The 24,206-nt window shown below is 49.4% G+C and overlaps 1 protein-coding gene across 1 annotated transcript in view; it reads right to left on the bottom strand.

Moving 5' to 3' along the window:
* Window positions 1-535: 535 nt before the first annotated feature.
* The window catches only part of CHAT (choline O-acetyltransferase), a 45,282-nt gene continuing 21,611 nt past the window's right edge, over window positions 536-24,206 (bottom strand). Inside the window, exons 9-16 of the mRNA XM_019813499.3 lie at window positions 15,980-16,149; window positions 13,839-13,939; window positions 12,850-12,978; window positions 10,135-10,257; window positions 7,036-7,177; window positions 6,831-6,893; window positions 3,661-3,798; window positions 536-1,898 (exon numbers count right to left, since the gene is read on the bottom strand). Coding sequence (XP_019669058.1) covers window positions 1,629-1,898; window positions 3,661-3,798; window positions 6,831-6,893; window positions 7,036-7,177; window positions 10,135-10,257; window positions 12,850-12,978; window positions 13,839-13,939; window positions 15,980-16,149 — 1,136 coding nt within the window. The 3' untranslated portion in view covers window positions 536-1,628. The remainder of the gene's footprint in view (window positions 1,899-3,660; window positions 3,799-6,830; window positions 6,894-7,035; window positions 7,178-10,134; window positions 10,258-12,849; window positions 12,979-13,838; window positions 13,940-15,979; window positions 16,150-24,206) is intronic.

Here is a 24,206-nt window from a genome sequence, read left to right as displayed (position 1 = left end):
GGAAGTGATTCTCATATCTTCTTGATGATCACAATCTCTCGGGACCACCTTAACTTTGGCTTTGTGCACTCTCTGCCCCTCCATCAGGGTTGTCTCTGGATACAGCCATTCCCTCCTCCTGGTCCACTCCCCACTAGCTGTCTCCTTTCCCCACCCTCCCCTGCTGGGGGCAAGGAGAGTCCTGTTCTGCACTCCTCCTCATGGGGTTTAGTTGGAATCCCTGGGTAACATCCTCCACATAAAGGGGCCCAGCTGTCTGCAGGTGTCCTGCTTGGGTCACTGAGATAATTTTCTGAAATTAATTATACGGTAGTTTTCTTAAAATCCTCTCTTAAAAATAAATAGAACAAGGGGTGCCTGAGTGGTTCAGTCGGTTAAGCATCTGATTTAGATTCAGGTCATGATCTTGGGGCTCATGAGTTTAAGCCCCATGTCGGGCTCTGTGCTGACAGCCCAGAGCATGGAGCCTGCTTCAGATTCTGTGTCTCCCTCTCTATCTGCCCCTTCCCTGCTCACTCTATCTCTCTCTCTTTCTCTCTCTCTCTCCCTCTCTCTCTCTCAAAAATGAATAAACATTAAAAAAATTTTAAAGATGAATAAAACAAAACAAATGAACAACAACAACAGAAAACCCCCAAAGTAACCCTCTCCTCTGTAGAAGGCAGATCACCTATAAGGGCATGATTCCTGTGAATGGGAGTGGGGAAGGAACGAGAAAAAAAAAATGTGAGTGGCAGGATCCTTGGGGACGTAGACTGATCCTCCTTCCATCCCTGCTGCTTGGTGGGCACTGTGCTGCTTACTCTGCTGGACTGTCCTTAATGCCCCCCCACCCCAGGGAAGCAGAGAGCAATACCACTCTAGGGCAATGGCAGATGGTTCTTTTTCCCCTTTCAAAATAGCAGGACCAGATTTTCCAAACTCAATGGAAGGCTGCCCCTAGGAGATTAGATGAAAACCAGGAGACATGTGGTTTTGGGCCTGGGTCACTACATTTTAAAATAACTTGGGCTGTGTGTGTGTGTGTGTGTGTGTGTGTGTGTGTGTGTGTGTGTGTGTGTTGGGGAGGGGGTGTTTACAGCACTGTCTGGCTCAGTGCAGGCCACCCTGAATGCCATGATCAGACTGCTGTGAATCTGAAAACAAAGGCCCCTACTCTTCCCCCCCCCCAAAAGAGGTAATGACCTGGAGTTAGCCTCTTTCTTCATGATTCATGTAGGGACACTGCATGTAATATGTTGACTCATTCTTTTTTGGGGTCAAAAGTCTCACCTGGACATATTAGGTCCTGCTAGGGTAGCAAACACCAACATTAAGCTTCTGATACCACACAGGGAAGGCAGTGTAGACTTCCCCATCTCACCAAGGCTGCCTCAGAGCCAGGCCAGTCTTATTTCCCAGTACACAGGCTAGAGGTAACCTTGGTAAATGATGACAATTCCCATGAGTAATGAGGGACACTTTCCTCCTAACACTCCTGCTTTGTGTGATGCCTCAGTGTGGTCTCTGTGTTGGGCCCTGAGGATGGGAGCTACTGAAAGCTGGGGAGAGGGTGGGAAGCAGGGATTTGGCAGGGTCTAGCAGCGGCAGAATGCTGGGTTTGGGGAGGTGAAATCTAGTGGCAGGAGTCAAGGTTGGTGCCCTTGAATGGGCCTTGTTGCTTTTTCTTGTGTTGCCAATGGCTTGCCCACCATAGACTGTGACAGACTACACAGGTCCCGCATTTCAATGAGGCTTTCTTCTACCGCTTTTGCAAACTTGGTAGAAGATGTCTCTTTGCAGCCATGAAAGCTGGAGATGCAGAAAAGGATGCTCTCTGGCTGGGGGTTGTAGCAGGCCCCGTACCCGTCGGGCACCACGGGACCATAGCAGCAAAACATCTCCATGGTTGTGGGCACCTAGAGGAGAGGACAGGTCAGAAGATGCTTGTCCTGAAATGTAACCTGCGAACTTGCTAGAATGCAGGGCTTTTCAACAACCCAGAGGCCTCAACGGGATATTTGCTTCTCTTTTCCACCTGGGCGTTTGACTGAATTAACCAAATGAACCAATTGCTTCAGCATGGTTGGCCACAGGCAGAGTCATAAAAACAAACCTATCTAACCACACGATGTCAGAAGAAGAGGGTCCATAAGCCACTCCCTGGTAGGAAATGTGCTGTACTTGTAGAGTCAAAATCTCCCAGAGTGACCTGTGCTGGGTCTCAGGCTGAGACTCTCCTTCACCGGGAAGGCTGTTTGAGGCACTGAGGCAATCAGGGTAATTAACTCAATGGGACCCTGGTGGTACCCAACAGTTAGATGGCTTCCCAGAGGGAGTAATTTATGAACAGAAGGAAATCTGGCCTGTCTTCTTTGTCGATTTTCCCCACATCCTTAATTACTGTCAGTATTGCCTGGCTGGTCTGATTTTCTCCCCATAGCCCCGCCATGCACAATTACCCAGCATTGGGCATTTCAAAGAGTGCCATCAACTGGAGTTTTAGTTATGCACCTAATACATTTTGAATTCAGAGTGCTGAGATTTTGTAATCGGGATCACAAATCAGGAAAATGTGTCTCTGAAGGCCTTCAAGCCATAAATGTTCATTTCTAGTTGGGAGGGAAAAAACACCAAACCACCACACCCCAAATTAATTTTATTAGCTGGTCTGATGGGGAAAATAAAACACATTCTTGAGTACTTGCAGGATGGGGTTTGTTTTAAACCTAAGGTTTCTGGTGCTCTGTAGTCGGGCCTTCAGAAATGACAGCGGCCATTTTAATGGGGCAGAACAAACCATTAGTCTTGCTAATAGAGTCACCTCATTGTGAGATAAATTTGCCGTGCAACAGCTGAAGGCCGTAAAACCATTCCAAAGCACTTTTTGCCCACGGATGGTTTCCTGAAGAATTTATGTTGTTGCGTCCTGCCCTCGTTTATTCACGTCTGCGAGCTCACTGCCGTAATGACAAAATCAAATTACTGAGTGGGCTTTTATCCTCAAACACAATTTTGTCAGCCCCTTTTATTGCCCACGTCCAGCCTTTGGCAGATGAGGTAGAGTTTTAGTAAGCTGACTTTTGGGGGTTTATTTTCTTTCCTAAACTGCTGCCTTCTCTAGTGGATTTCATTCTTTCCAACAGTGGTCCTCCCACAGAGGGAGGATGTAGCACTAGTGAGGAGATGCTGGGATGGCAGCCAATCACCTGCTGCTGGCCACACAGACCTTTATAATAATGTCTGTGACCTGATTAGAGGATCCTGTCCATGCCAGGCACTGGGCTAGGCTTTCTACCCACATCGTCACCTCTTGTTGAGTCAGGACTTCACTCTAGTCCTATTGGGCTTCAGAACCTGTGGCCAGCATGGTGGAACACTACCCCTCTAGTAACAGATTGAAAGGTAATAAGCAGTAATGATTAGGGCACCAGTACCCATCCAATCCACCTCTGCCAAGGTGGCGCCCATGATTACACCCATTTAGGCAGTGGGGAAACCAGCACTCTGAGGATTTAAGTCATTTTGCAAAAGGTCATGCAGCTTTGTAAGAAGCAGATCTGGGACTTGCCTGACTCCAACCAGTGGGCTGTAGTCACTTGGTTACACTAAGTGGCTTTTTAGAAAGCGCACTGGTTACACTAAATGGCCCCTTGGGTGACAGCTGCACTAGGGCTGTACCTGGCTGGTTGAGAGGATGAACCGGTTACTCATCAGGTATGTTTCATCCGTGAACATCTCGGGCAACTCCTTGCACATGTCCCGGGCCAGCTCCCGCAGCCCCAGCAAATGATTGTCGATGGCCATCCCTGTTATGGCCTGGGTAGTTAGGGAAAACGAACAGGACATAAGAATGGGCTCCCCTGCCCTCCCCCTTCTCTCTAGTCCACAATGCTAATGGTGACTGCAAGGGTCAAGGCTTGCACTTACCCAGTGCTTGCTGCAGACAGTGGGTGTCGGTGGCCACCCAGGACTGACCACTTTACTACTCAGCCTCTGCTTCTTGGACCCTTCCTATGTGCACAGGGCGAGTCCAGAGCAGGCTGGATTCTAACATGAGCATGTCTGAGTTAAAGGTCTCTGAGTCTGAGTATCCCTCACCTCTCAACCCCAGCATGGTCACCGCTCTAAGTGGAAGAGGTGGGCCAGGCCATCCCCAGTAACTTCATAGGTAGGAGAAGAGTTTGGGGAGAAGGATGGGTTCTGTGCCCTGTGGACGGATGGGGAGGGGTGCCCTGGGATATCACTGGACAGACTCTCACCACAACTAATACTTTATCCTCCAGCAGAAGTCCAATGAATGAGTGATAGAGGACATTAAGGTCTGTTTCTAAATCTTGGTTGCTATTTCATGGGCCCAGAATCAGCTCAACTAAACTGGATTATAATCTAAGAAATCATTTTGAGACAGAAACTAGACATCTTAGCAGAAGCTCAGCTGATGTTTGCAAGAGAAAAGCTTGTTGAATGTAAAAAGATTTTTTTCTTTTTATCATAAGACACTTGAATTCTTATCAAAGGATAAAATATAGCAATGGGGACTCCAGGATTTCTATGGAAGAGGAACTCAGAAGTGGTGGTGTGGCCGGTAGTGGGGCCGGGGCACTCATTTCATATCCTTCCCGCTTGAGGTGGCGTGTGTAGCATGCACACTGGTTTCACTTGGATTACATGTTTATTTGGGGCAATTATGGGAAGTGATGGAGACTTGGGGGCCACCTCTGGCCTATAGTAGTGACCTCTGGGTCCACATCAGGGTAATTGTAAATCATAGGGGGTTCACAGTTGCATAAGATGCCCACTTAGTTGTTAGAGCCCCAGCGAGGAGGAAACCTCCATCACAATGAACTCTGTTCAAGTTTACAAGGCACGCTTTGGGATTTGGCAACTGTTCTTTCTCAGTACAGAATGAATGCATAAAGATGACTCAGAGGCCCCAGTCTCTTCCAGTGCACCTAATTATAGGTTAAAAGACATGTCACACAACCTCAGCTCACTTTAGACGTGCCCCATTAGAACAGAGGGGAAGAACTATGAGCCTATCTTTGAAGTGGGCGTACTTCTAATTTCTCTGGTTACCTCTGTGTCATCGCTGATTGGTGGCAGATCTGGAGAAGCAGCCACTCTCTGCGGCAGCCACCCACCCGTCTTCACCACCTCAAGCTCACTGTGGCAACTGGGGTTGATTTAACAGATTGTTTGGATTAAGGCCACAAGTAGTAATGAGTAGAATGATTCATTCAGGGAATCTTACTTGAGCACCCACTGTGTGCCCAAGCTACTGGGTGCTGGGAGTGTGCGTGCTATGAAGGAAAAGCATAAGGTGCTGTGAGAGTCTGTGATGGGGCATCTGGCGCACACCTGCTCCTTCACTGGGATGTCCTTTCTCCACAACCATTCCCAAATACACCAGCCAGGGAGCTGGAGCTGCCTTTGCTTCTTTCCCCCATCCCTTGCCCCATGTCACCAACCAGGCACCAGATTAACCTTCAAAGCATCCTTATAGCTCTTTCCTTCCCACCCCATCTCTTTTATTTAGCTGTTCCCACAACTTAAAATAGTTAACACAGCAGAAACCTAGGGCAATGCTCTAGAGGATTTTTTTAAAGTTTTTTTTTTTATGTTTATTTATTTATTTTGAGAGAGAGAGAGAGAAAGCGAACAGGAGAGGTAGAGAGAGAAGGAAAGAGAGAATCCCAAGAAGGCTCTACACTGTCAATGCAGAGCCAGATGCGGGGCTCGAACTCACGAACCGTGAGACCATTCCTTGAGCCAAAATCAAGAATCAGAGGTGAGGCACCTGGGTGGCTCGGTTGGTTAAACATCTGACTTCAGCTCAGTTCGTGATCTCATGGTACGTGAGTTCTAGCCCTGCATTGGGCTTTCTACTGTCAGTGCAGAGCCAGCTTCAGATCCTCTGTGCCTGCCTCTCTCTGCCCCACGTGTGCTCGACTTCATCAAAAACAAATACACATTAAAAAATAAATTAATTAATTAAAAAGGAGTCAGATGCTTAACTAACTGAGCCACCCAGGCACCCCAGAATGATTGTCAGTTAATATATTGATCACCAGTGCAAGTAGTAGTTTATCCTCTGTTGTTTGTATGCAAATGATGGCTCTGCCATGCTAGAAAATAAACTATTTCTCTAAATAAGGGAACATTTTCCTTAAAATTTTGATTTCACTGTTAATTTTCAGCAAAGCCTTTTTATTCATAGGCAATATGAATAAATAGAAAATAAGAAGGCAAAACCAGCCCTTGGTGGGAATAAATACTGCCTCACCTGCGATCATGCAAGGTGTGCAAGCCACCCCAGTTTGCCAGGCTTGGCCACCATCTCTCACATTTGACTTCTCTTGTATAAACTCTAAAGTGCTATAACATATTTGCTATTATTATCATTTTTTTTTCAAAGACCATTCGTCGTATTCTTGTAAAATCCATGTAAAAACAAGTGCTCTGTTGGGGCGCCTGGGTGGCTCAGTCGGTTAAGCATCCAACTTCAGCTCAGGTTATGATCTCGCAGTTTCTGAGTTTGAGCCCTGCATTGGGCTCTCTGCTGTCAGCACAGAGCCCACTTCAGATCCTCTGTCTCCATCTCTCTCCCCCTCCCCCACTTGTGCTCCATCCCTCTAAAAAATAAATAAACATTAAAAAAAAAAAAAGAGTGCCATGTTATCTAGTATCTAAAAATAAGAAAAAGGAGGCTCTGAGAGGCATGGCCTTGGCCAAGCCACTGGGCCCAGCTCTCACCCAGGTCCTGTGCCACGGCCCTACGCTTGAAGGCCCCGCTCTGGGCACAGCCCACAGTCATGAGTTCACCTGAGAGGGGGCGCCACATCACTCACCATGACTGTGTACTCAGTCTGGGCTCGGATGGCATCCTTCAGGAGCAGCAGCTTCTCTGAAGCCTGTTGACAGACCAGAGATGGGGCTTTAAAGGGCTACTCAGTGGCAAGCTAAAGGAGCTGGTTGTCACGGAGCCCAGCCAACAGGCAGCCCACCGCTGCCCCTCTGGCCTCCTGGAGACTCTTTAGACAGAGCAGGACTTACCGGCACAGCAGCCTTGTGGTCAGTGATGGCTCTCACAAAACTCAGCGCCTCTGGAGTTGCCGATCGAATGTTGTCCACGCGGCCCTCCTGGAATCGGCGAATGGACGCGCTCTCATAGGTGGGGACGAGTCTCCTGTGGAGCCTGCATAAGATGCAAGATGAATGGCAAATGGTGATGCAGTCTCAGGAAACCATAAACGCTGAAAGAAAAATAGCCTCGGCAGGCTTTATTTTTACAGTCCTGACTCTACTTGGCATAGTATTTCATTTTAATGTTAATAGAATTCTGGAGGAGATTTCCCAAAGAGGAGTGTCGGGGAGTCGCTAATATGACTTTCATACATTTGGTGACACTGTGTGGTTATAAAATAAAGAAGTGACTGGTAACTTTTCAAAAAACCCCAGTCTGGTGGGGAACCTAGAATTTTCTTCAAGATCTGATGAGTGTTTGATTAATAGCACAGAATGGAATAATTGTGCAATTAATCATTCACACCCTTGAGGGAATCCTGTTTTATTTAGAACAATTCAAGCGTGACCTACGGATGGAGGCAGGGAGGGGGCTTCAGTGGTCACGAGTGGAAACTTCAGCACAGGCCCGCCTGTCCAGGGGCAGCACCCGTGGGCACCATGGCTGTGCCTCTCTTCCCTGACGTCTGGGACAGGAGCCACTCCCCACACCAGCCAGGGAAAGTCCTTTCATTAGGCATGTGAGCCGTGAGCACTCCTAGGCTTGCATACCTGGCTGGCACACATCTTTCTCACCAGTCAGTAAAGTCTTTGGTGTTGGGGATGGGGAGGAGAAAGACACAGAATCACAGAGGGGCAGTGACAGCCCAAAGTCACATACAAGTCATGGTCCTGCATCTTGGCCTTGTCAGGGCATGTACCTCCCATGCTGGGTAAGCTCTAGGAGGAGAAAGCCCAAGTCTGATTCAGCACAGTGCTTTGTCCTGTAACTTGGTGAGAAGGTCAATCAACTTCCTGTACTTATGCCTCATTTCCCCAAGGAGAAAGGACTCTGGCAGGGAGCTCATTTCTTCTATCTCTATGGCCCCAGGAGGCAAACGCCATGCTGAGCACAAAAGTAGATGCCATCACTGGCTAATCCCTGATCAATTCCAATTTAGGCAGCTTCCAGGCTTCTGTAGACTCTAGGGGCAGATTAAAAAAATTTTTTTTTGTTATGGCTTAGACTCTTGAAGAATGTTCTCCATGAGAAGCAGATCCTATTTGGGCTACTCACAGGAGCCTTTGGCCACATCCACTGCTGACCACATCCAGTGCAACAAAGATCATTAAGGGTGGAGGAGGCGGAGCTCTGTACAGGGTCCACTAGCCCCCTCCTAGATTTGGGTCCAAAGGGCTCTCTGAAGTAACACCTGCTGGCATCTCTGTTTGTGGTTCCAGCAGAACCTTGACCTCATGGCCCATTTCAGCCATGTGCCAGTATCAGAATGGCGACTGCGGTTCCAGACACCAGGACCTGCCACAGTTCAATGCCAATGAGGCCTTTTTGTCCCCACGATGAGCACAGACCTCGTGTGGGGTGACATCAGCCTTCCCCAAGGAGTCCCAATGCTCTGAATGGCCGTAGCCACTTTCCTTCCCTGTGAGTTACCACCCCTCCAGGGGAAACTGGGATCTGGGTTGCTGTGTCCACATGAGTGCTGTCAACCCTTGCCCCAGCCTTATCGCAAGGTCACTTTATGCTCACCCCTGTATATGGCAAAATGCAGGCAGGTCCTGGTGGGGTAGTGCTATTTATCACCTATGCCGGCTGATGAGTGCTGCTCCAGGAGCACTGGAGCCTGCAGGAGCCGGCCTTGTCTTTAGGATGATCCACTTTGCATTTGAGTTTCAGCCTCCTATCAAAGACTGCTTGGGCTCCCTGCCTTCAACCCTTACTCCCTTACTCCCTACTTTCCTGCCAACACAGGGCTACCACCACAGGGACTTCTCTAAGCTGCAGACCTGACTGTGCCGCCCCCCAGATAAAACTCCTGTCGTGTATTCTCACATCTGTGACTCAGCCCCTGATGCCTACTCTGTGCCGGGTGTGTGAGAGATACCCAGAGTGTCAGGCTTGGGAGAAACAGGCTAGAAAACAAAAATCAACAAATCAACAAACAAGGTAGCTCACACAAACAACTGCTATGAAAGAAAAAGAGGACACAATGGGATAGGCTAGAGAGCTGGATGGCGAGGGCCTGAGGTGGCTGCTTTAGATAAGGGGGTCAGGGCAGGCCTCTGAGAGCTGACACCAGAGCAGACCCCGGCAGAGGGGAGGAGGTGGCATGTGAAGAGTGGTGATGGCAACGGGTAGGTGGGCGGAGGCACAGCCAGAGCAAAGGGCTTGGGAGGAGGGCCCCAGTAGAGGCCAGTTCACAGGGAGACTTTCTAAGCCTGGACTTTGTTCTAAACATGGTGGAAAACCATTGGGAGGGTTCAAGGTGGTGAGTGATAGGATCTGATTTGCATATTTCAACGTTTTGCAAAGATGGGAGTGGAGGCAGAGACCCTGGGGGAGCATGCTGCAGTTAAGCAGCACCAGATGATGGGGGTGGGGGAGGGGCCAATGGTGATGGAGAGGGAAAATGGGGGGTGGGGGGGAGAGGTTCTGAGAGACATCTGGAGGATGACATGGTGGTGTCACAGGTGGGGAATGAGAGACAGGGACAAATCAAAGATGAGTTCAGATTCTTTGACTTGACCCACAGTGGGCGGGGGTGGGGGGTATGCTGGTTCCATGTCCTTATAAAGAAATAGGGCACAGCCAGAGGTTGGGTGAGGGCAAGAGTAGGAGCGGCCTCCATCACCCGCGTTGTTAGCTCAGTGTTCTGGCGCTTTGAGCTCTGTGCACCTGTGCCATCACTCGGGCAAATTCCTGACTTGATGTCTTTCCTTCTCTTTTCTGAGACTGGATTCACACTCTGATGAAGTGGCACCTTCTTTCATGCAGCCTGCTCTGGTCCTCCCATCTCCTAGGCCCACAGGAAGTCATTCCTCCCTCTAGGATGCTTCTAGACTCTAGAGTCTAGGGTAGCTTGTCAGTCAGCCCGCCTGGGCAGCGTCATTCCACCAGCAGGCTTTGCTCACCTGTAGAAGGCCAGCTGGAGGGCCACCTGAATGAAGGCATCAGGACTGCATTTCTGCTTCTTAATGAATGTTTTTCCGAAGATGTCAAACTTATAAACAGTAAAGTCGAGATTCTTTACTATTCTGTGGCAGAAGAAGAAGAGGTGCTATTACATGTAAAATGGAATGCACACACCACAAAGTCTAACCAAGTTGCTCAAGCTTGGTGTACAACCTAGTGCTCTGGAAGTTGAGGACACAGTCCTTGCCCACCAGGAACATATCGGGTGTCAGAGACAGGCCTTGACATACAGAAGTGGCAGAGGGCATGCCAGACCAGGGATCCCTGAGCTGAAGGTGAGGCTTGGCCAGGCAGGGCAGTGGCCCTGTTCTGGTGGTAGGGGAGGGGCCTGGGAGCACAGGGGCCTGAGAGGCATTTGCATGGGCAGGGAGAGCAGTGTCCTCAAACAAAATCCTAGAAGCCTCTTGCCCACAGAAGCAGGCCTGAAGGAGGCCATTCATTTGACCTGTTTGGGAAGGTGTGTCCCACATCGTCAGACTCTTTTGGCATCCTGGCTATTCTGCCAGACTGGGCATGCCACCTTTGCCCAGGGAAAAGCCTATTTCTGAGATGGCTGTAAGCCATGTCTCTTCACAGAGACTCTTCCCTGTTGTGTTATGAAAGGAAGACCTGGGGCCTCCCTGTTGGTCATGGCCACCCCAGCAAGGGCTGCTCTTCTTGGCTTGGCCGCTGACTATAAACCCCAGGAACTATTACTGAGCCTCTCATGGCATGCCCAGGTCCTTACTGCCCATGAGTCACTGTCAGAGTAACAGGTAGATTCCCTGAGTCTACACTGAGACCCTTGAGTACCTGTCATCCCCTATTGACCAGTCTCTTCCTTCATGAGTTTGGGGTCTGGGCTGATTGTCCGTTGCAACATGGTCCGGCAGGGTCCACACCATCTGTCCACTGGCCATAAGTGAACACAGAGCCTTGGGCAGGCAACCCCAAGCCTCCACGCACATACTTCCTCAGGTCGCAGATGCTGCCTGCCTGCCCTTCCTTGAGCTATTCCCCCTTCCTCATGGGAGCTCAGCTCTCAGTGGGGCCATGTCAGGTTCTGGGGACCCATGGAGGCCCACCCCTCAGTCCAACCTGTTAGTCAACTGTCTCTAGACAGGCTGAGTTCATGGTCACACAACCACCTGGAAACCTCTTGCCCAGGCCCTGCCCACACAGACACTGCTCCCTTCCACAGGTGGCCCAGGACCCCCAAGGCTCCTCCTGCTTTCTCAGCTTCAGACCTCTCCTGGTTCCCCACTTCTGAAAAGAAAACTTCAGGGGCCCCATTCAGATCTCTGAAAAATGAGTGGGGGTTTTCTCCACCCAGGACTTGCCAGTCTACCAACTCACTCTCCTAGAGGCCTGCTCATCCCAAGAACAGCCCCGAAAGGTTGTGATATCAGCACCATTTGTAGATGAACACCTGGGGCTTCTCCCACTCTCCTGCCACAGCCAGTCATCCTCCACAGCAGCCTGCAGTGGCCTTGCCCTTTCTACCCTTCAAGCCTGGCCATGATCTATCCCACTCACCCATGTGCTTCCCATAATCTCCTCACTGGCCCCCTGAACTCCCCTGCTCAAAACCCTCCAGGAGCTCTTCACCACTGAAGGACAGCTTCCAGGTCCCATAACACAAGAACAGCAATGTATTCACAATGTGGCCTCAACGTCCCTCTAGTGCCTCAGTTCTGCCAATTCTCTCAGTTGCTGGTTTCCAGGCCAGCCTGGATCTTCTATGAACCTGTACAAGCTTGAACAAGCTGCCTTTCTGCCTCTTCTCCCCTGCCTGCACCATGAACTCCTATCCATCCTTCAAGGCCCATCGTTGCAAAGCCCTCCCACAATGTCCTGGTAGAATTCCACTCCTGTAGCCTCTGTGAGTTCGGGTCTGTGTACCTTTCCCTGGTTTTGGCACTTTATTGTGTCACACGTTTTGGTCTGAGGGTCTCCTTCCTCCACTGAAGCATGGACAGCAGGCTCCGTGGTATATTCATTTTGGTGTCCTCAGCCTTTCCACAGTCCTGGCACACTTAAAATTCTGTACATGTTTAATGAATGAGTGAATGAGTGAATGAATGAATCATGCTCACTTGCCGAATGAGGGAATGAACAACCAAGGTCCGGATCTAGTTGCCAGCCTACAGCTCACTCCACAACTTGCCACCGTTCTAGTGCTGGCCCACCCAGAGATGCCCAGACCCATCCTGGGCCCTCCTGCACGGTCCCGTTAGGGCCTTGACTGCCTCCCTCCTCTTGGGAAAAAAGGCCCCCTTGTCAAGTTGCAGTGTAAATTCAAGCAAATCAAAATAGCTTGGATTCAAATGACCTATGCAAACCAGTTGTTTACTACTCCCCCCGAAAGCAGGGGGATGATTTCCCCGTCTTGACTCTGCTCAGTCAGGTGAAACCCACGAAAAAATAGCTCCATGTTTGCATTTTATGGAAATGATGGATACTCCAGCAAGGTTATTTCCCAGAGAGTTGTAACTCCCCTTTAGTTTGAATACATTTCCATGATGGGGGTGGAAGGGAGTAGTGCAGGTGGGCAAGGGGAGGCAAAGAGCTGGGGTCTTTAGAAACTTCCAGGCTGCCTCTAGATATCCAGCCTGGATAGAGGGGGTTGTGGTGAGGTGGTAGCAATCACCCTAAAAGAGACTTGGACTTTGTACCGTTGAAGTTTTTCTGCTGAGGAGGCTAAGAGGCCTTGAATTTCCGGGGAGCATTTCCAACGCAGCCTCCTGGGGGCCGGGAGCTCGCTGACGGAGTCGGCTCGGACCAGCTTCTGGCTGCTCTTCACCCTGCAGACAGAGAGAGGTGACCTCGTGCGGCCCTTCCACATGCTGCGGGCTGCCGGCAGCATGCGTCTTAGCTGTTGGAGTTTCAGTGGGTCTGAGCTGTCCCTGGAAACACAGACTGAGGGTCAGCGGAGCCACTCAAAGGAGCACGTGGCAGAGCCAGGATTCCAGCCAGTTCTGCCTGACTCCAGAGCCCCGTATTTCTTTTCACGCTTTCCCACTCCACCGCTTTCCACCACTGACATTTATGAAACACTTGGAAGGAAATTGAAGAAGCAAATTGTGTTGTTTTGTCCATGAGGGCTTTTAGGGATCCTAAAGAGTTCTTAAATCATGGTAGAGATTTAGAACTTAGATTCAGAGAGAAGATTCTAGAAGGAGAGAATGGGTAAACCACAAACAGAGGAAAGGGGTCGGTGTGTTTAAGGGATAGAGAAGCACTCAGTCTGGCCGGCTTGGAAGCTAGGGAGAGAGATGCAGCCCAAGGGGATGGAAGGAGGTGGGACCTGCCCTCCTCTGTGCTGGGTCAAGCCAGCCCAGCCCTGACTCTGAACAGCACTAGATGTTGCTCTGGGCTTCACTGGGCCAAAGCAGGTGTTCCTTTTTGGCTGAGAATTCTTTGCCAAGCTTTTTTCTAACCGCCCAAAACCTGCTGTCCAGTCTGCCTCCCTCTGTCCATGGCAGATAAAGTGTATGATGTCAAGCTGGTTTTCAAACCCATCTTTTGCTAAGACACTTTCCGGACAAATGTGCCCCCCCCCGCGACGGACACCCAAATTTTTCTTGGCCTAGCTTGGCAGCCCCTTGGCAGTCTGGCTTTGACTTCTATGGCTGTTGCAAAGGGGCCCCGCCCCCAGACTCACATGTGTTTGAGCAGATGCTCTGTGCACTGCACCAGGACGATGCCGTCGAAAGGGGAGTGTTCGCACACCACACCACAGGTGCCGTCTCGGCTCACCACAAACTGCAAGAAGAAGAGGTGAGGCACATCTGGTAGCGTCTGCATTTCAAACTGGCCCCTTGGCTCCAGGCCAGGCATCCTCAACCTCTCAGGGACCTCTCCTCCAGGGACACCAAAGCACATGATCTCCCCAAAAAGAATGCTTCTGGAAATTCCCAAGACCTGAGAATATGGGGGCCTCAAGGCAGCTCTGTCGTGTGACCTCCTTCCCAGAAATGCTCTGGGCAGTGAGGGTGGAGCCCAAGGTTCCTTGGCTGAGGTAGCCCAGTGATTCCTGAGACCTCATTCGGAAGCTGTACATACTTTGCTCAGGTCCTGGGCAAGTTCCTTCAGCTTCTGGTAAGCCCTGTTTCCCCATCACAGTGGGCACTGGGGCCACAAGCCTGTACAGCTTTGTGTGGTTATGTGTCTGAGTCCACCCTGTGTGTCTGGCTACCTTGGATTTTATTCCCAGGATCTAAACCAGTGTCTACCCCATAGTAGGTGCTCAGTGATTTTGTTGAATGAGTGACTGAAAGATAATGATCCAATTCGGATGGTGTGCAGATTCCTAGGGAGAAACAAATTGTCTCTTGATGGGAGTGAAGGAAGGGTGTTCTGAGGATGCTCTGCTCCCTGCTGCCTGGGCTTCGAGTCAGGGACCCAGATTCCAGGTCTGCCATTGCCACCTGCCATCTGGGAGACCTTTAACCAGACATTTCAGCTCTCTGGCTTCAGTTTGCTCCCCTTTGAAATGGATGCAATAAGGCCCAGTTCACAGGATTGCTATGAGGATTAGAAAGAAAGTATAGGAAAGGTCCACAGGCACTGTAAAGATTTTACCAAGGCTGTACTTAGCCGACTTAGAAAAGGAACATACTCAGCATGTACAGAAGTGCTGGCAGAAAATAATGAGATTGAGATTTGATTGTTAAAGCGTACCCCAGATAAAGTGGGGCTGCCTGTAGCGGCTCAGCACAGCATCACACTCAAGAGAGTCTGGTCCACCGTCCATAAACAAACAAGCAAACAAACAAGCTATTGACATTTTTACTGATACTCTTCCAGGATGCTGTAACAATCACACGTGAGCTGACTCTCCTCATGTCTTGCCCAGTCTCTCACATCACGTGCCGGTGACCCGAAGCTTTCCTCCCGTTCTTCAATCTTCCCAAGTCATCTTTCTCAAAACTCAACCCTTGCAGATCCTTTTCTCTTTTCCCCAACATCCCCTGCTTTCCTGTCCTGAGACTAGCTCTTGATCCTTTCAATTCACGTCCCTGGGAGCCTCTTTGGCTCCTCCAGCTCACCTGATCATCTGTCCTGCCCGTGGAAAGAGCCCAGAGGTGGGCACAGTCACCCATGTGAGGCAGGAGGGGAAGGCTGTGCCCACTCATGCATTAGTGATTTTCTGTCCCTGTCACTAAAAGAAAGGAAGGAAAACGGTGCCTTTTAAAAACCACTCCCAAGGCTTGCTATGTTTCCGGTCCTGTACATCCATTATATCATTTCTCTCCCACAGCTGCTCCATGAAAGATTACAAGCCATTAGCACCACTGGTGGAGGCTGAGACAGCCAGCACAGCAGCAAGGGAACTCATCAGGAATAGCAGAATCAATATGCAAACCAATAAAAAAGGATAACCAGAACGTAGGGGCCAGAGAAAGCGGAAAATGAGATGTTGCCTAGAAATGCTTCTCAGTGTGAGCAATGTTAGCCCAAAGCATAGAGATCGCTGGCTATTTAATATGGTCATTATGAAAGTGATGTCCCTCACCTTATAGTGCGTGAAAGGAGATAGGGAGTGAGCCCCAGGTCTGACCCTTAGGTCCCACATGCCTGGCACAGGCTGCAGGAAGGTTAGGGGTTTGAGTTGAGTTCGGGCACTTGCTCCAGAGAAGCATCCTGGCCAGTCCAGGGGCTGACACCAGCAGCACATTTCCAGTGCCTTCAGCTCCCTTGGCCCCCGATGCAGCATCCTGGGTAGCACAGGCCAGCGAGGCAGCCTGCTGGATGTGAGCATGTGCTGGCTCGGGCCCCTGGCCACGCCACTGGGAGGCTTACCTGCAGGGACTTGTCATACCAGCGGTTCGCCCCATTCTTGCTACAGCCTCCGCCGTGAAGGAGCTGAAGTGCCCTGTTGGTGTCGCTGAGCTCCATGCCTCCCGGGGCATCCAGGCATACCAGGCAGATGCAGCGTTCAATCATGTCCAGTGCGTCCCGGTTGGTGGAGTCTGAGGGCCAGGCAAACAAGGCCTTATCACCTACCCCCAAACCCTAGGCTTGAGGTCCCCTCCACGGAGTGTCACATATCACAGGCAGACACCCAGCCCTTGAGCCAGTCCCGACCCCTCTTTGAACCCCAGCGGGTGGGCGGTGAAGTCAGCCAGACTGTCCTGAGCTTCTGTGCGAATCCCAGCAGCCGGCTCACTCTCAGGGTCTCTGCGAGAGTCCCACTCACTCTTCATCTGTGGCCAGTTCTGCCCCTGGATGGGTGGTCACTGGCCCTGCCTTCTAGGATGAGGGGGCTCATTCAGGGCCTTCTCCATGGATGTTAGACCCACTGGCCAGATTTTGCCAGGGGAGGAGCTCCAATTCCCCCATCCAGCCCCACCCCCACCCACCCCACTGTGGCACTTAAGAGCCACATGTGGCACATAGGCATGTTTATTTGTCCTCAACTACAGTTTTTGAACATTAGTTGCTGAAATTTAAAAATCAGTCAGTTTCACATGAAAAGCTGAAGGGAGGGATTCAAGGTGTTGCCCTCCCTGCCCTCTGCCACCTCGGCAGTTATTTCAACGCAGAGGGCAGATGGAAGGGACAGGCTGCCCCAAAGCCATATGCGGGTTGAGCCCATTGGGGCCATTTCAGGCATGTCACTAAAAGCCACTGAGTTGTGCAGGAGACATATCACCAAGGCAGCTCAGCTTCTCCATGGGGGACATTGGGCATGGGGTTTCTCTTGGAGTAGAGCTGGCCCGGCCAGATGGGCTGCCCTAGGCAGCCTCCTCCACCTCCACCACCTCCTCTCTCCAGCTTTTTGGGCTAGATGCTGTAACAGGATGAAGTGCAGAGTTACCCCTCCCTCCAAGCCCCAGAGTATTCTATGCATGGAAGATGGGGTGCAAGGTATTTGGAGGCAAAGGGGCACTATGTGGCAGAGATTGCTAGCTGCAGATGGCAATATCCATTCTCCCTTTAGTCACAGAGTGCCTGGTTTTTGGTTGGCACAGGGAGAACCAGAACTCAAGCTACATTGCCCACTGCCAACAGCATTTAGAAACACAACGTGACAGCTTCTAAGAGAGCTCCTTAAAGATAACTAGCACATGCTCTTTGCCCCTCTTCCCACCGTCCTCTATCCACTGCTTGGAACACTGGTGTGATGGCTGGACCTCTAGCCTCCATTTGGACCATATGGATGCAGGGCCACATCCTTGCAGTGAGATGGAAGAACCCTAGACGCCATGTATTAGCTTTGGATGGCTTACTTCTGGTGTACACGAGAGAGAGAGAGAGAGAGAGAGAGAGAGAGAGAGAGAGAGAGAGAGAAACCTGTTTTCTGTAAGCCACTATTATTTTGGGCTTTCTGTCACACATGGCCAAATCTAATCCTAACTTATACCATCTGGTGATGTTGGGTTCAGATTCTCACACTGCAAGAATTGGCTGGAGCTGAGAAGCTGCACACTTGGTTTATCATAGTCCTTTCTCATTCATTCAACCCCCTTGATCCCTGTGGGTATTGAAATTCGAGGTCCCTGTCCAGGAAGCTATTTGTCAGAGAGAAACATTCTGGGGGCCAAGGAGCCCTCCAAGATGACAATCGGGACCACCCCCACCCTGCTCCCTCTTGTCCCATTAAGGCAGGCACTTGGGCAGGCCCTGGTCCTGAGTGCTGGCTCTCCTATTTCCTGTAGTCAGCTGGAGTCCAAGCACACAGCCCTCTGCCTGTCCAGCCACACATACCTCTCTGCTCCTGCCCTTCCCCTCCTTATTGGGATCCGTTTACTGATAGGTCAGAATTCTCTCTTTCAGAGCCCTTGGCTCTGGAAGCTTCTCTTCTTCCAGAGCCTCAAGCCAAAAATTATGCCCATCATCTCTCACAGCCATCTGGAAACTGCTTTTCTGAAGTCCAGGGAATGTGTGGGAGCAGGTGTGGCTTAGGTTCAGGATCTCCCCACAGCCTCTGTCCACCAGCCAGGTCCTGCCTGTGGGTTGGAGCCAGCACCTTCCCCAGTCAATAGGAGGCTGAGTCTATATATAGCTTGATGCTGCCAACGGTAGTTTGTCCTTCCTTCTATCCAGCTAGGGACCTGGGGTGGCCCTCGATAAGGTTCTATCAGTTCCTCCTTGCTCTTAGCCTCACCCCAACCTTTCTGGGCTGCACCCTCACTGGGGTGTGTGGTGACTCTCCCCCACCCCAGTGGAGTAAGACTTGAGTGGGGCCGTTGTGCTGGGCACACAGATGTCAAGGCCACTTGGGTGTTGTCTGCTCTGCCCACATGATTTCTCCAGTTCATGAGAAGTGTCCACATATAATCTCATGTGAAGAGAGTCTGCAGTCCCCACCCATCCCCTCCCTCCCACTTCTTGCAAATCCCTATCACAGCGAGTCTTCCACTCTGGGAAGGAGGTTGACAGGCAAGCCAGCCCATCCTTGGGTCATCTGCTCCCCACTGCCTATCTAGATGAGGGCTTGGAGAGCACTGCACTTTCAGCACCGCTCTTGATCCCAATGGTGCCAGGATGACTCATTATCTTCCACATGGCCTCCTGGGATTTCCTGGAATCTGATCAACTTCAAGGCTTTAGGCCATGTCCTGAGGATCTAAAGATTTACCAGCTGAAGCCTTTGGGAATTGCCCTTCCCTCTACTCCTCAGTGTGGTGCTGTCACTGGGTTACCCTCTTCAACCTGAAATGACTTCTATTGCCCATGAAGTTGAATCTAAGTATAGCCCTTTAGGCCCAATGGCTCATCATGTTGCCCCTCTGGGGATCACTTCCCCTGAATCCCTGCATGGACCTCATACCTCCTGCTACTCCCTAGACACCTGGGCTCATTCATCTCTACATCATAGCATGTATGGGGGCTCCTCTCCTCCTCCGCCTATCAGAGCTCCACTCATAAACACCTCCCAAGCTCCCCGATCCTCTAACAGGGCTGGTATTGTGCCTGGCATGGGGGGTGTGGCCCAGACAGAGTTCCTGCACTCCAGAACTCCTCATACCCAGAGCATGCTAGCTCAGCTGCTTGCTCGGGGCAGACAAGGAACCTCTGCTCTGTCCACCAGGCTGACCTCATATGGTGCCTGGGTTCAAGGCTGGACTTGTCCCCTCTATACCTGTTGTCTCCTATTGAACTGTGCATAACCCTACAGCAAAAGGCCCTGCTGCTGACCTCAGACCTCCCTATACTTTAAGCAGTCACTGCCAGTACAGCTCCAGAAACCCTGATCTAGTCCACTCTCCCATGTCTGTGAGCTTGTAGAGGGTGAGGCCTGGGTCCCTAGTCCAGGTGGGCACAGGAAAATGTCCATGGCTGACAGTGGACTTGAGAGTGTATATAGACAGGTGAGGCTGAGATCTGTGTACACAGTGCAGAGTGGGAGCCTGGAGGAGTCCATCTGGCTAACAGGAAAGATCAATGGCCTCTTGAGGGTGAGAAAACCACTACCCTCAGGGCATAGAGCCTCGTGGGATGGGAGAATGGTGAGAGATTGGGAGGGGATGGAGATATGGAAGGGATTCCTCACCCTTTGCAAGGCTCCCAGGCCTGCCCTTCTCTGCTCAAATTGGAGTCCCTGCCAATGGCCCTGGTGCCCGGCCCTTCCCTGTGTGCTATTCTGGGGGTTCCTTTTGGCTCCCAGGCTGGCTGGTGACTTCAGAGAATGGAGAAGCCTTCGCCAGGCTGGGATCAGATTTAAACAAGCATAGAGGAAGGGAAAAACATGTCAGGAGGGAGATAACAGTGCTGGAAAAGGTTGTAAGGGCTGGGGTATAGACACCCAGGCTTATGGGTGGAGCTTTTGAGTGAGCAGACCACCCCAGGCTGCAGTTCATCCCCAGATTATAGGTAAAGGCATGCAAGATTTAGGTGAGGCTGAAAAAATGCAGTGAAGTGATGCTATTAGCTAACCTTTGTTGAGCACCTACTATGTGCCAGGCATCTATTGGAGCCCTCATATTGACAAACATGAGATAGGCATTTTTATCATCCCCATTCACAGAGAAGCTAAATGTCTTGTCTAAGGTCACCCAGTAAATGGAGGGAAATAGACCTGATCTCAGGCATGCAACCACAACGCCCAGGCTGGGAACAGATCATCAAGGGCTGTGAATGGCAGGATCCGGAATGTGGGTTTCATCTAGCAACAACAAGGAACCACCAAAGGATCTTGGGCTGGGGTTGATATGGTCAGAGCAGAGTCTAGGGGATGCCCAGCAGCTTGGGAATGATGTGGGTCTGGAGGTCAGTTAAAGGGCCATGGGAATCCCCAATGCTGCATACCTTGGCCCTGTTGGTCATGTCTCAGTGAGCTCTGAGAGCCCAGGCTGGGTATCTGCCTACACTAAAATTTCCTTGGAAATACCCCAAAGCCAAATTCCTTAGAATAGCCTTGAAGCTATTTCCTTAGAATAGCTCCCAAAGTGGAGCGGGCAGGCTATAGCTCCCCCAGGAAACTCAAGGCAGGCCTGTCCATCCAGGATGCTGGGGAGTAGGCCTAACACATCTGCGCAGGAGAGTGGAGGCTTTGCACACTCTTTCCCAGATGGACAACTTGAAGCAACAGACAAGGACATCTCCCCAGGCATCAGTGCTGTAGCCGCCTCCAGGCAGGAGAGATGGGCCCCTGAGGAGGGGCTGAGCATGCGGGTTGTGCAGGGCCCCAGAGCTCAGCGCCAACCAACAGTAACCAGGTCCTGGCTCATTAGACAGGGTGAAATGGGAGCAGGACAGCAGAGCTGGGATGCCAGGTGGCCTTGCAAATGAACTCCTGCATACAAGTAGCTGATCGGTCAAAGGCTGACAAGTTTATCGTGTAAGGCAGAAAATGAACTACACCCAAACTCATCCACCATGACTCTGGCCCAAATGTAATGGAAATGGGGGGCTGTGGGCTGGAGGCATGCGGCAGGAGCCGTTTGTCTTGTGACATTCTCATCGAGCACATGGAGGCTCGTTTAATGTGGTAAATCAATCTTCCTCAAGGAGCCCCTGCTTAATAGTGAGAAGTCGGAGTTGAGTAATAGGAGGAGCTTGCTCTGCCACCCACGCCTGGGGAGTTGACAGCTTCGGTGACACGGAAATTCCAGAGGCCACAGGGCCTTGGAGGGCCCTGGAGCTTCTGTTAGAGACTGAAAGCTTACAGACTGTGACTAATGTGAGCAAAAATAAAAGGAACACAGCACCCCTGTTGTGGAGGGCTGCAGAACTCAGGTGCTGCTCCCCAACACCTCCACCTGTGCACATGTGTGCACATATACACAGCTCTATCTCAGACACTTGCCTTCTCTGTTCTACACCCTGGGAAGGTGGCTCAAGTCAGATCCCTACTGTCTTGCCTCACATGGTCCAGGGAGATGGAGACACTGGCTCCTTTTCGGAGGCTTAGAGCTTCTAAACCTTTGTCAGTTCCATCTGAGCAGATTTTCTGCCTAGATAAAGGGATTGTCCCTCCTTTTGGGATGGAAATTTGCCATCACACATCCCATATTCTTCTCTACTCTATGGCTTATGGAATAATCTTTATGCTCCCAGTTCCCAAAGGCTATGAAGATTCCAACAAAAGTATTTCTTGCCCAATAAGACCTGGCTCTTGCACAGCAGAATTGCTTTGACTTGAGTTCCAAAATCCTCTTGAAAGAGCTCAAAAGGAAGGACTTCTGCTTCCAGGAACATCAAGTTGACTTTTCCCAGTTCCTTCTACTAAAAACCCTGGATATTACATTTAAAACAAACATCAGAAGACTCTGAAAGATGGAGAGAGATGGACAGGCTGAGGCTCTCAGGACCCAAGGAACAATATGATGGTGAATTCCCTGCCTGTTCTGGACTAAATTGTGTTCCATCAGCCCTGAAATTCATATACGGAAGCTTTAACCTTCAATGTGACTGTATTTAAAGATGAGGCTTTATTTAATGAGGTAATTAAGGTTAAATGAGATCATAAGGGTGGGGTCTTAAACGTATATGACCATGTCCTCACGAGAAGAGGAAGAGACACCAGAGATGTGTGTGCACAGATAAAAGACCATTTGAGGATGCAGTGAGATGGTGGTCATCTGCAAGCCACAGAGAAAGGCTTCCGGAGAAACTAATGCTGCCAACACCTTGACCTTGGACTTCTAGCCACCATAATGGTGAGAAATAAATTTATGTTGTTTAAGCCACTCAGACGAATACACTGGGTTTTCTGTTTTACCTAAAATATGCCAGGCTTGGAGCTCAAATAGCCAATAACATAAAACACAAACAAATGTAGACCAAAAAGAAAAAAAAAAGCCCAATAAAAGCCTACTTTCTTTAGCCAAAGGACCAGGAAAGAGGCATACTAGCAAGACAGGAAAACTTTTAGATAATAACCTTCCCCCATGCCAACAAAAGCAGAGTGGGGAGCCTAGACTTCTACCATCAGCAGTCTGTACTGAAGCATGTCAGCTTCTGAGGGTATCAGAGAAGGCATGGTCTCAGATAGAAGCTGGGACATCCATTTCCACTGGGCAATATCCACCACCTCAGTTGCTCCACACACAGCATTAGTCGAGAATATGTGGGATCTTGAATTCCTACTCCCACCATGAGTAACAAGGAACCTCCCCTGGGGTGTTAATATAGGTCTCATGAGAAACTTGGACTTCTATCTCCACTTGTTTGCCTCAAGGCAGAACCCATTCCCTGCTCCTGCTGGAGTGGTGTCAGAGAAAGCCAGCTAAAACAGAAGGTTTAAATAACATCCAGAGTCTTACAATATAACACCTCCAGGTTTCAACAGAAAATCACTTATACCAAGAACCAGGAAAATCTCAGCTTGAATGAAAAAAGACCATCAGTATGTGCCCACTACTGATATGACCAGAATGTTAGAACTATGTGAGAAATATTTTAAAATTAATCATCATAATACTGAAAAATCCGTGGGACAAAAGACCTTAACAATCATGTTATTGGAGTCTCAGAAGGAGAGGAAAAAGAGCAGAGCAAGAAAGCACTCAGAGAAATAATGGCCCAAAACTTCCTAAATTTGGCAAAAGACATAAACTTAATCCCACACAGGATAAATTCAGGGATTCAGTTAATCCCACACAGGATAAATTCAAAAAAATCCACATCAAGACATTATCATAGTCAAAGTTCTGAAAACTAAAGACAAAGAAAAAATCTTGAAAGCAGAGAGAAATGATGCTTTATTTTTAGGGAAAAACAATTTAAATTACTGTCTATTTCTCATCAGAAACCATGGAGGCTGGTATGAAGTGACACAACCTTTTTCAAGTACTGAGAGAAAACCATTAATCCAGAATTCTATATCTAGCAAAAATATCCTTCAGGAAGGACGGGGAAATCAAGACATTTTAGATGAGGAAAAACTAAGAAAATTTATCCCCAGAAGACTTGCCCTAAAAGGAAAGCTAAAGGAATTTCCCCCCAAAGAAAGGAAATTATATAAAGAAAGAAACATGGAAACATTAAGAAGGAAGAAAGAATAACAGAAAGAGTAAATATTATAGTAAATAAATTTTCATTCTCTTTTTGAGTTTTTAAAATTATATTTCCCTGCTGAAACAAAATTATAACGCTGCCTGATGTGGTTCTAAATTTGTATTAGAGGAAATGTTTAAGACAATTATATTATAAATGGGGGAGAGTAAAGGGTAATAAACTTTTTACATTTCACTAGAACTCGCAAAATTTCAACACCAGTAGATAGTGATAAGTTATATATATATATATATATATATATACACACACACACACACATATATGATATACTATAATATATGTATAATTTATCAATATAATATATAAACACCTATAGAAACCACTAGAGAAAACTATACAGATACACTAAAAACATTACAATAAATCAAAGTGGAATTCTCAAAAATGTTCAAGTAACCTATAGGAAGGAAAAAGAAAGCAAGAATTGAAAAACAGAGGTGATTGGGAATGCAAGCTGGTGCAGCCACTCTGGAAAACAGTATGGAGATTCCTCAAAAAACTAAAAGTAGAATTACCCTACGACCCAGCAGTTGCACTACTAGGCATTTACCCACGAGATACA

The sequence above is a fragment of the Felis catus genome, chromosome D2 (assembly GCF_018350175.1).
Source record: "Felis catus isolate Fca126 chromosome D2, F.catus_Fca126_mat1.0, whole genome shotgun sequence".
Taxonomy (NCBI): Eukaryota; Metazoa; Chordata; class Mammalia; order Carnivora; family Felidae; genus Felis; species Felis catus.
This window is presented reverse-complemented; position numbering and strand designations above follow the sequence as displayed.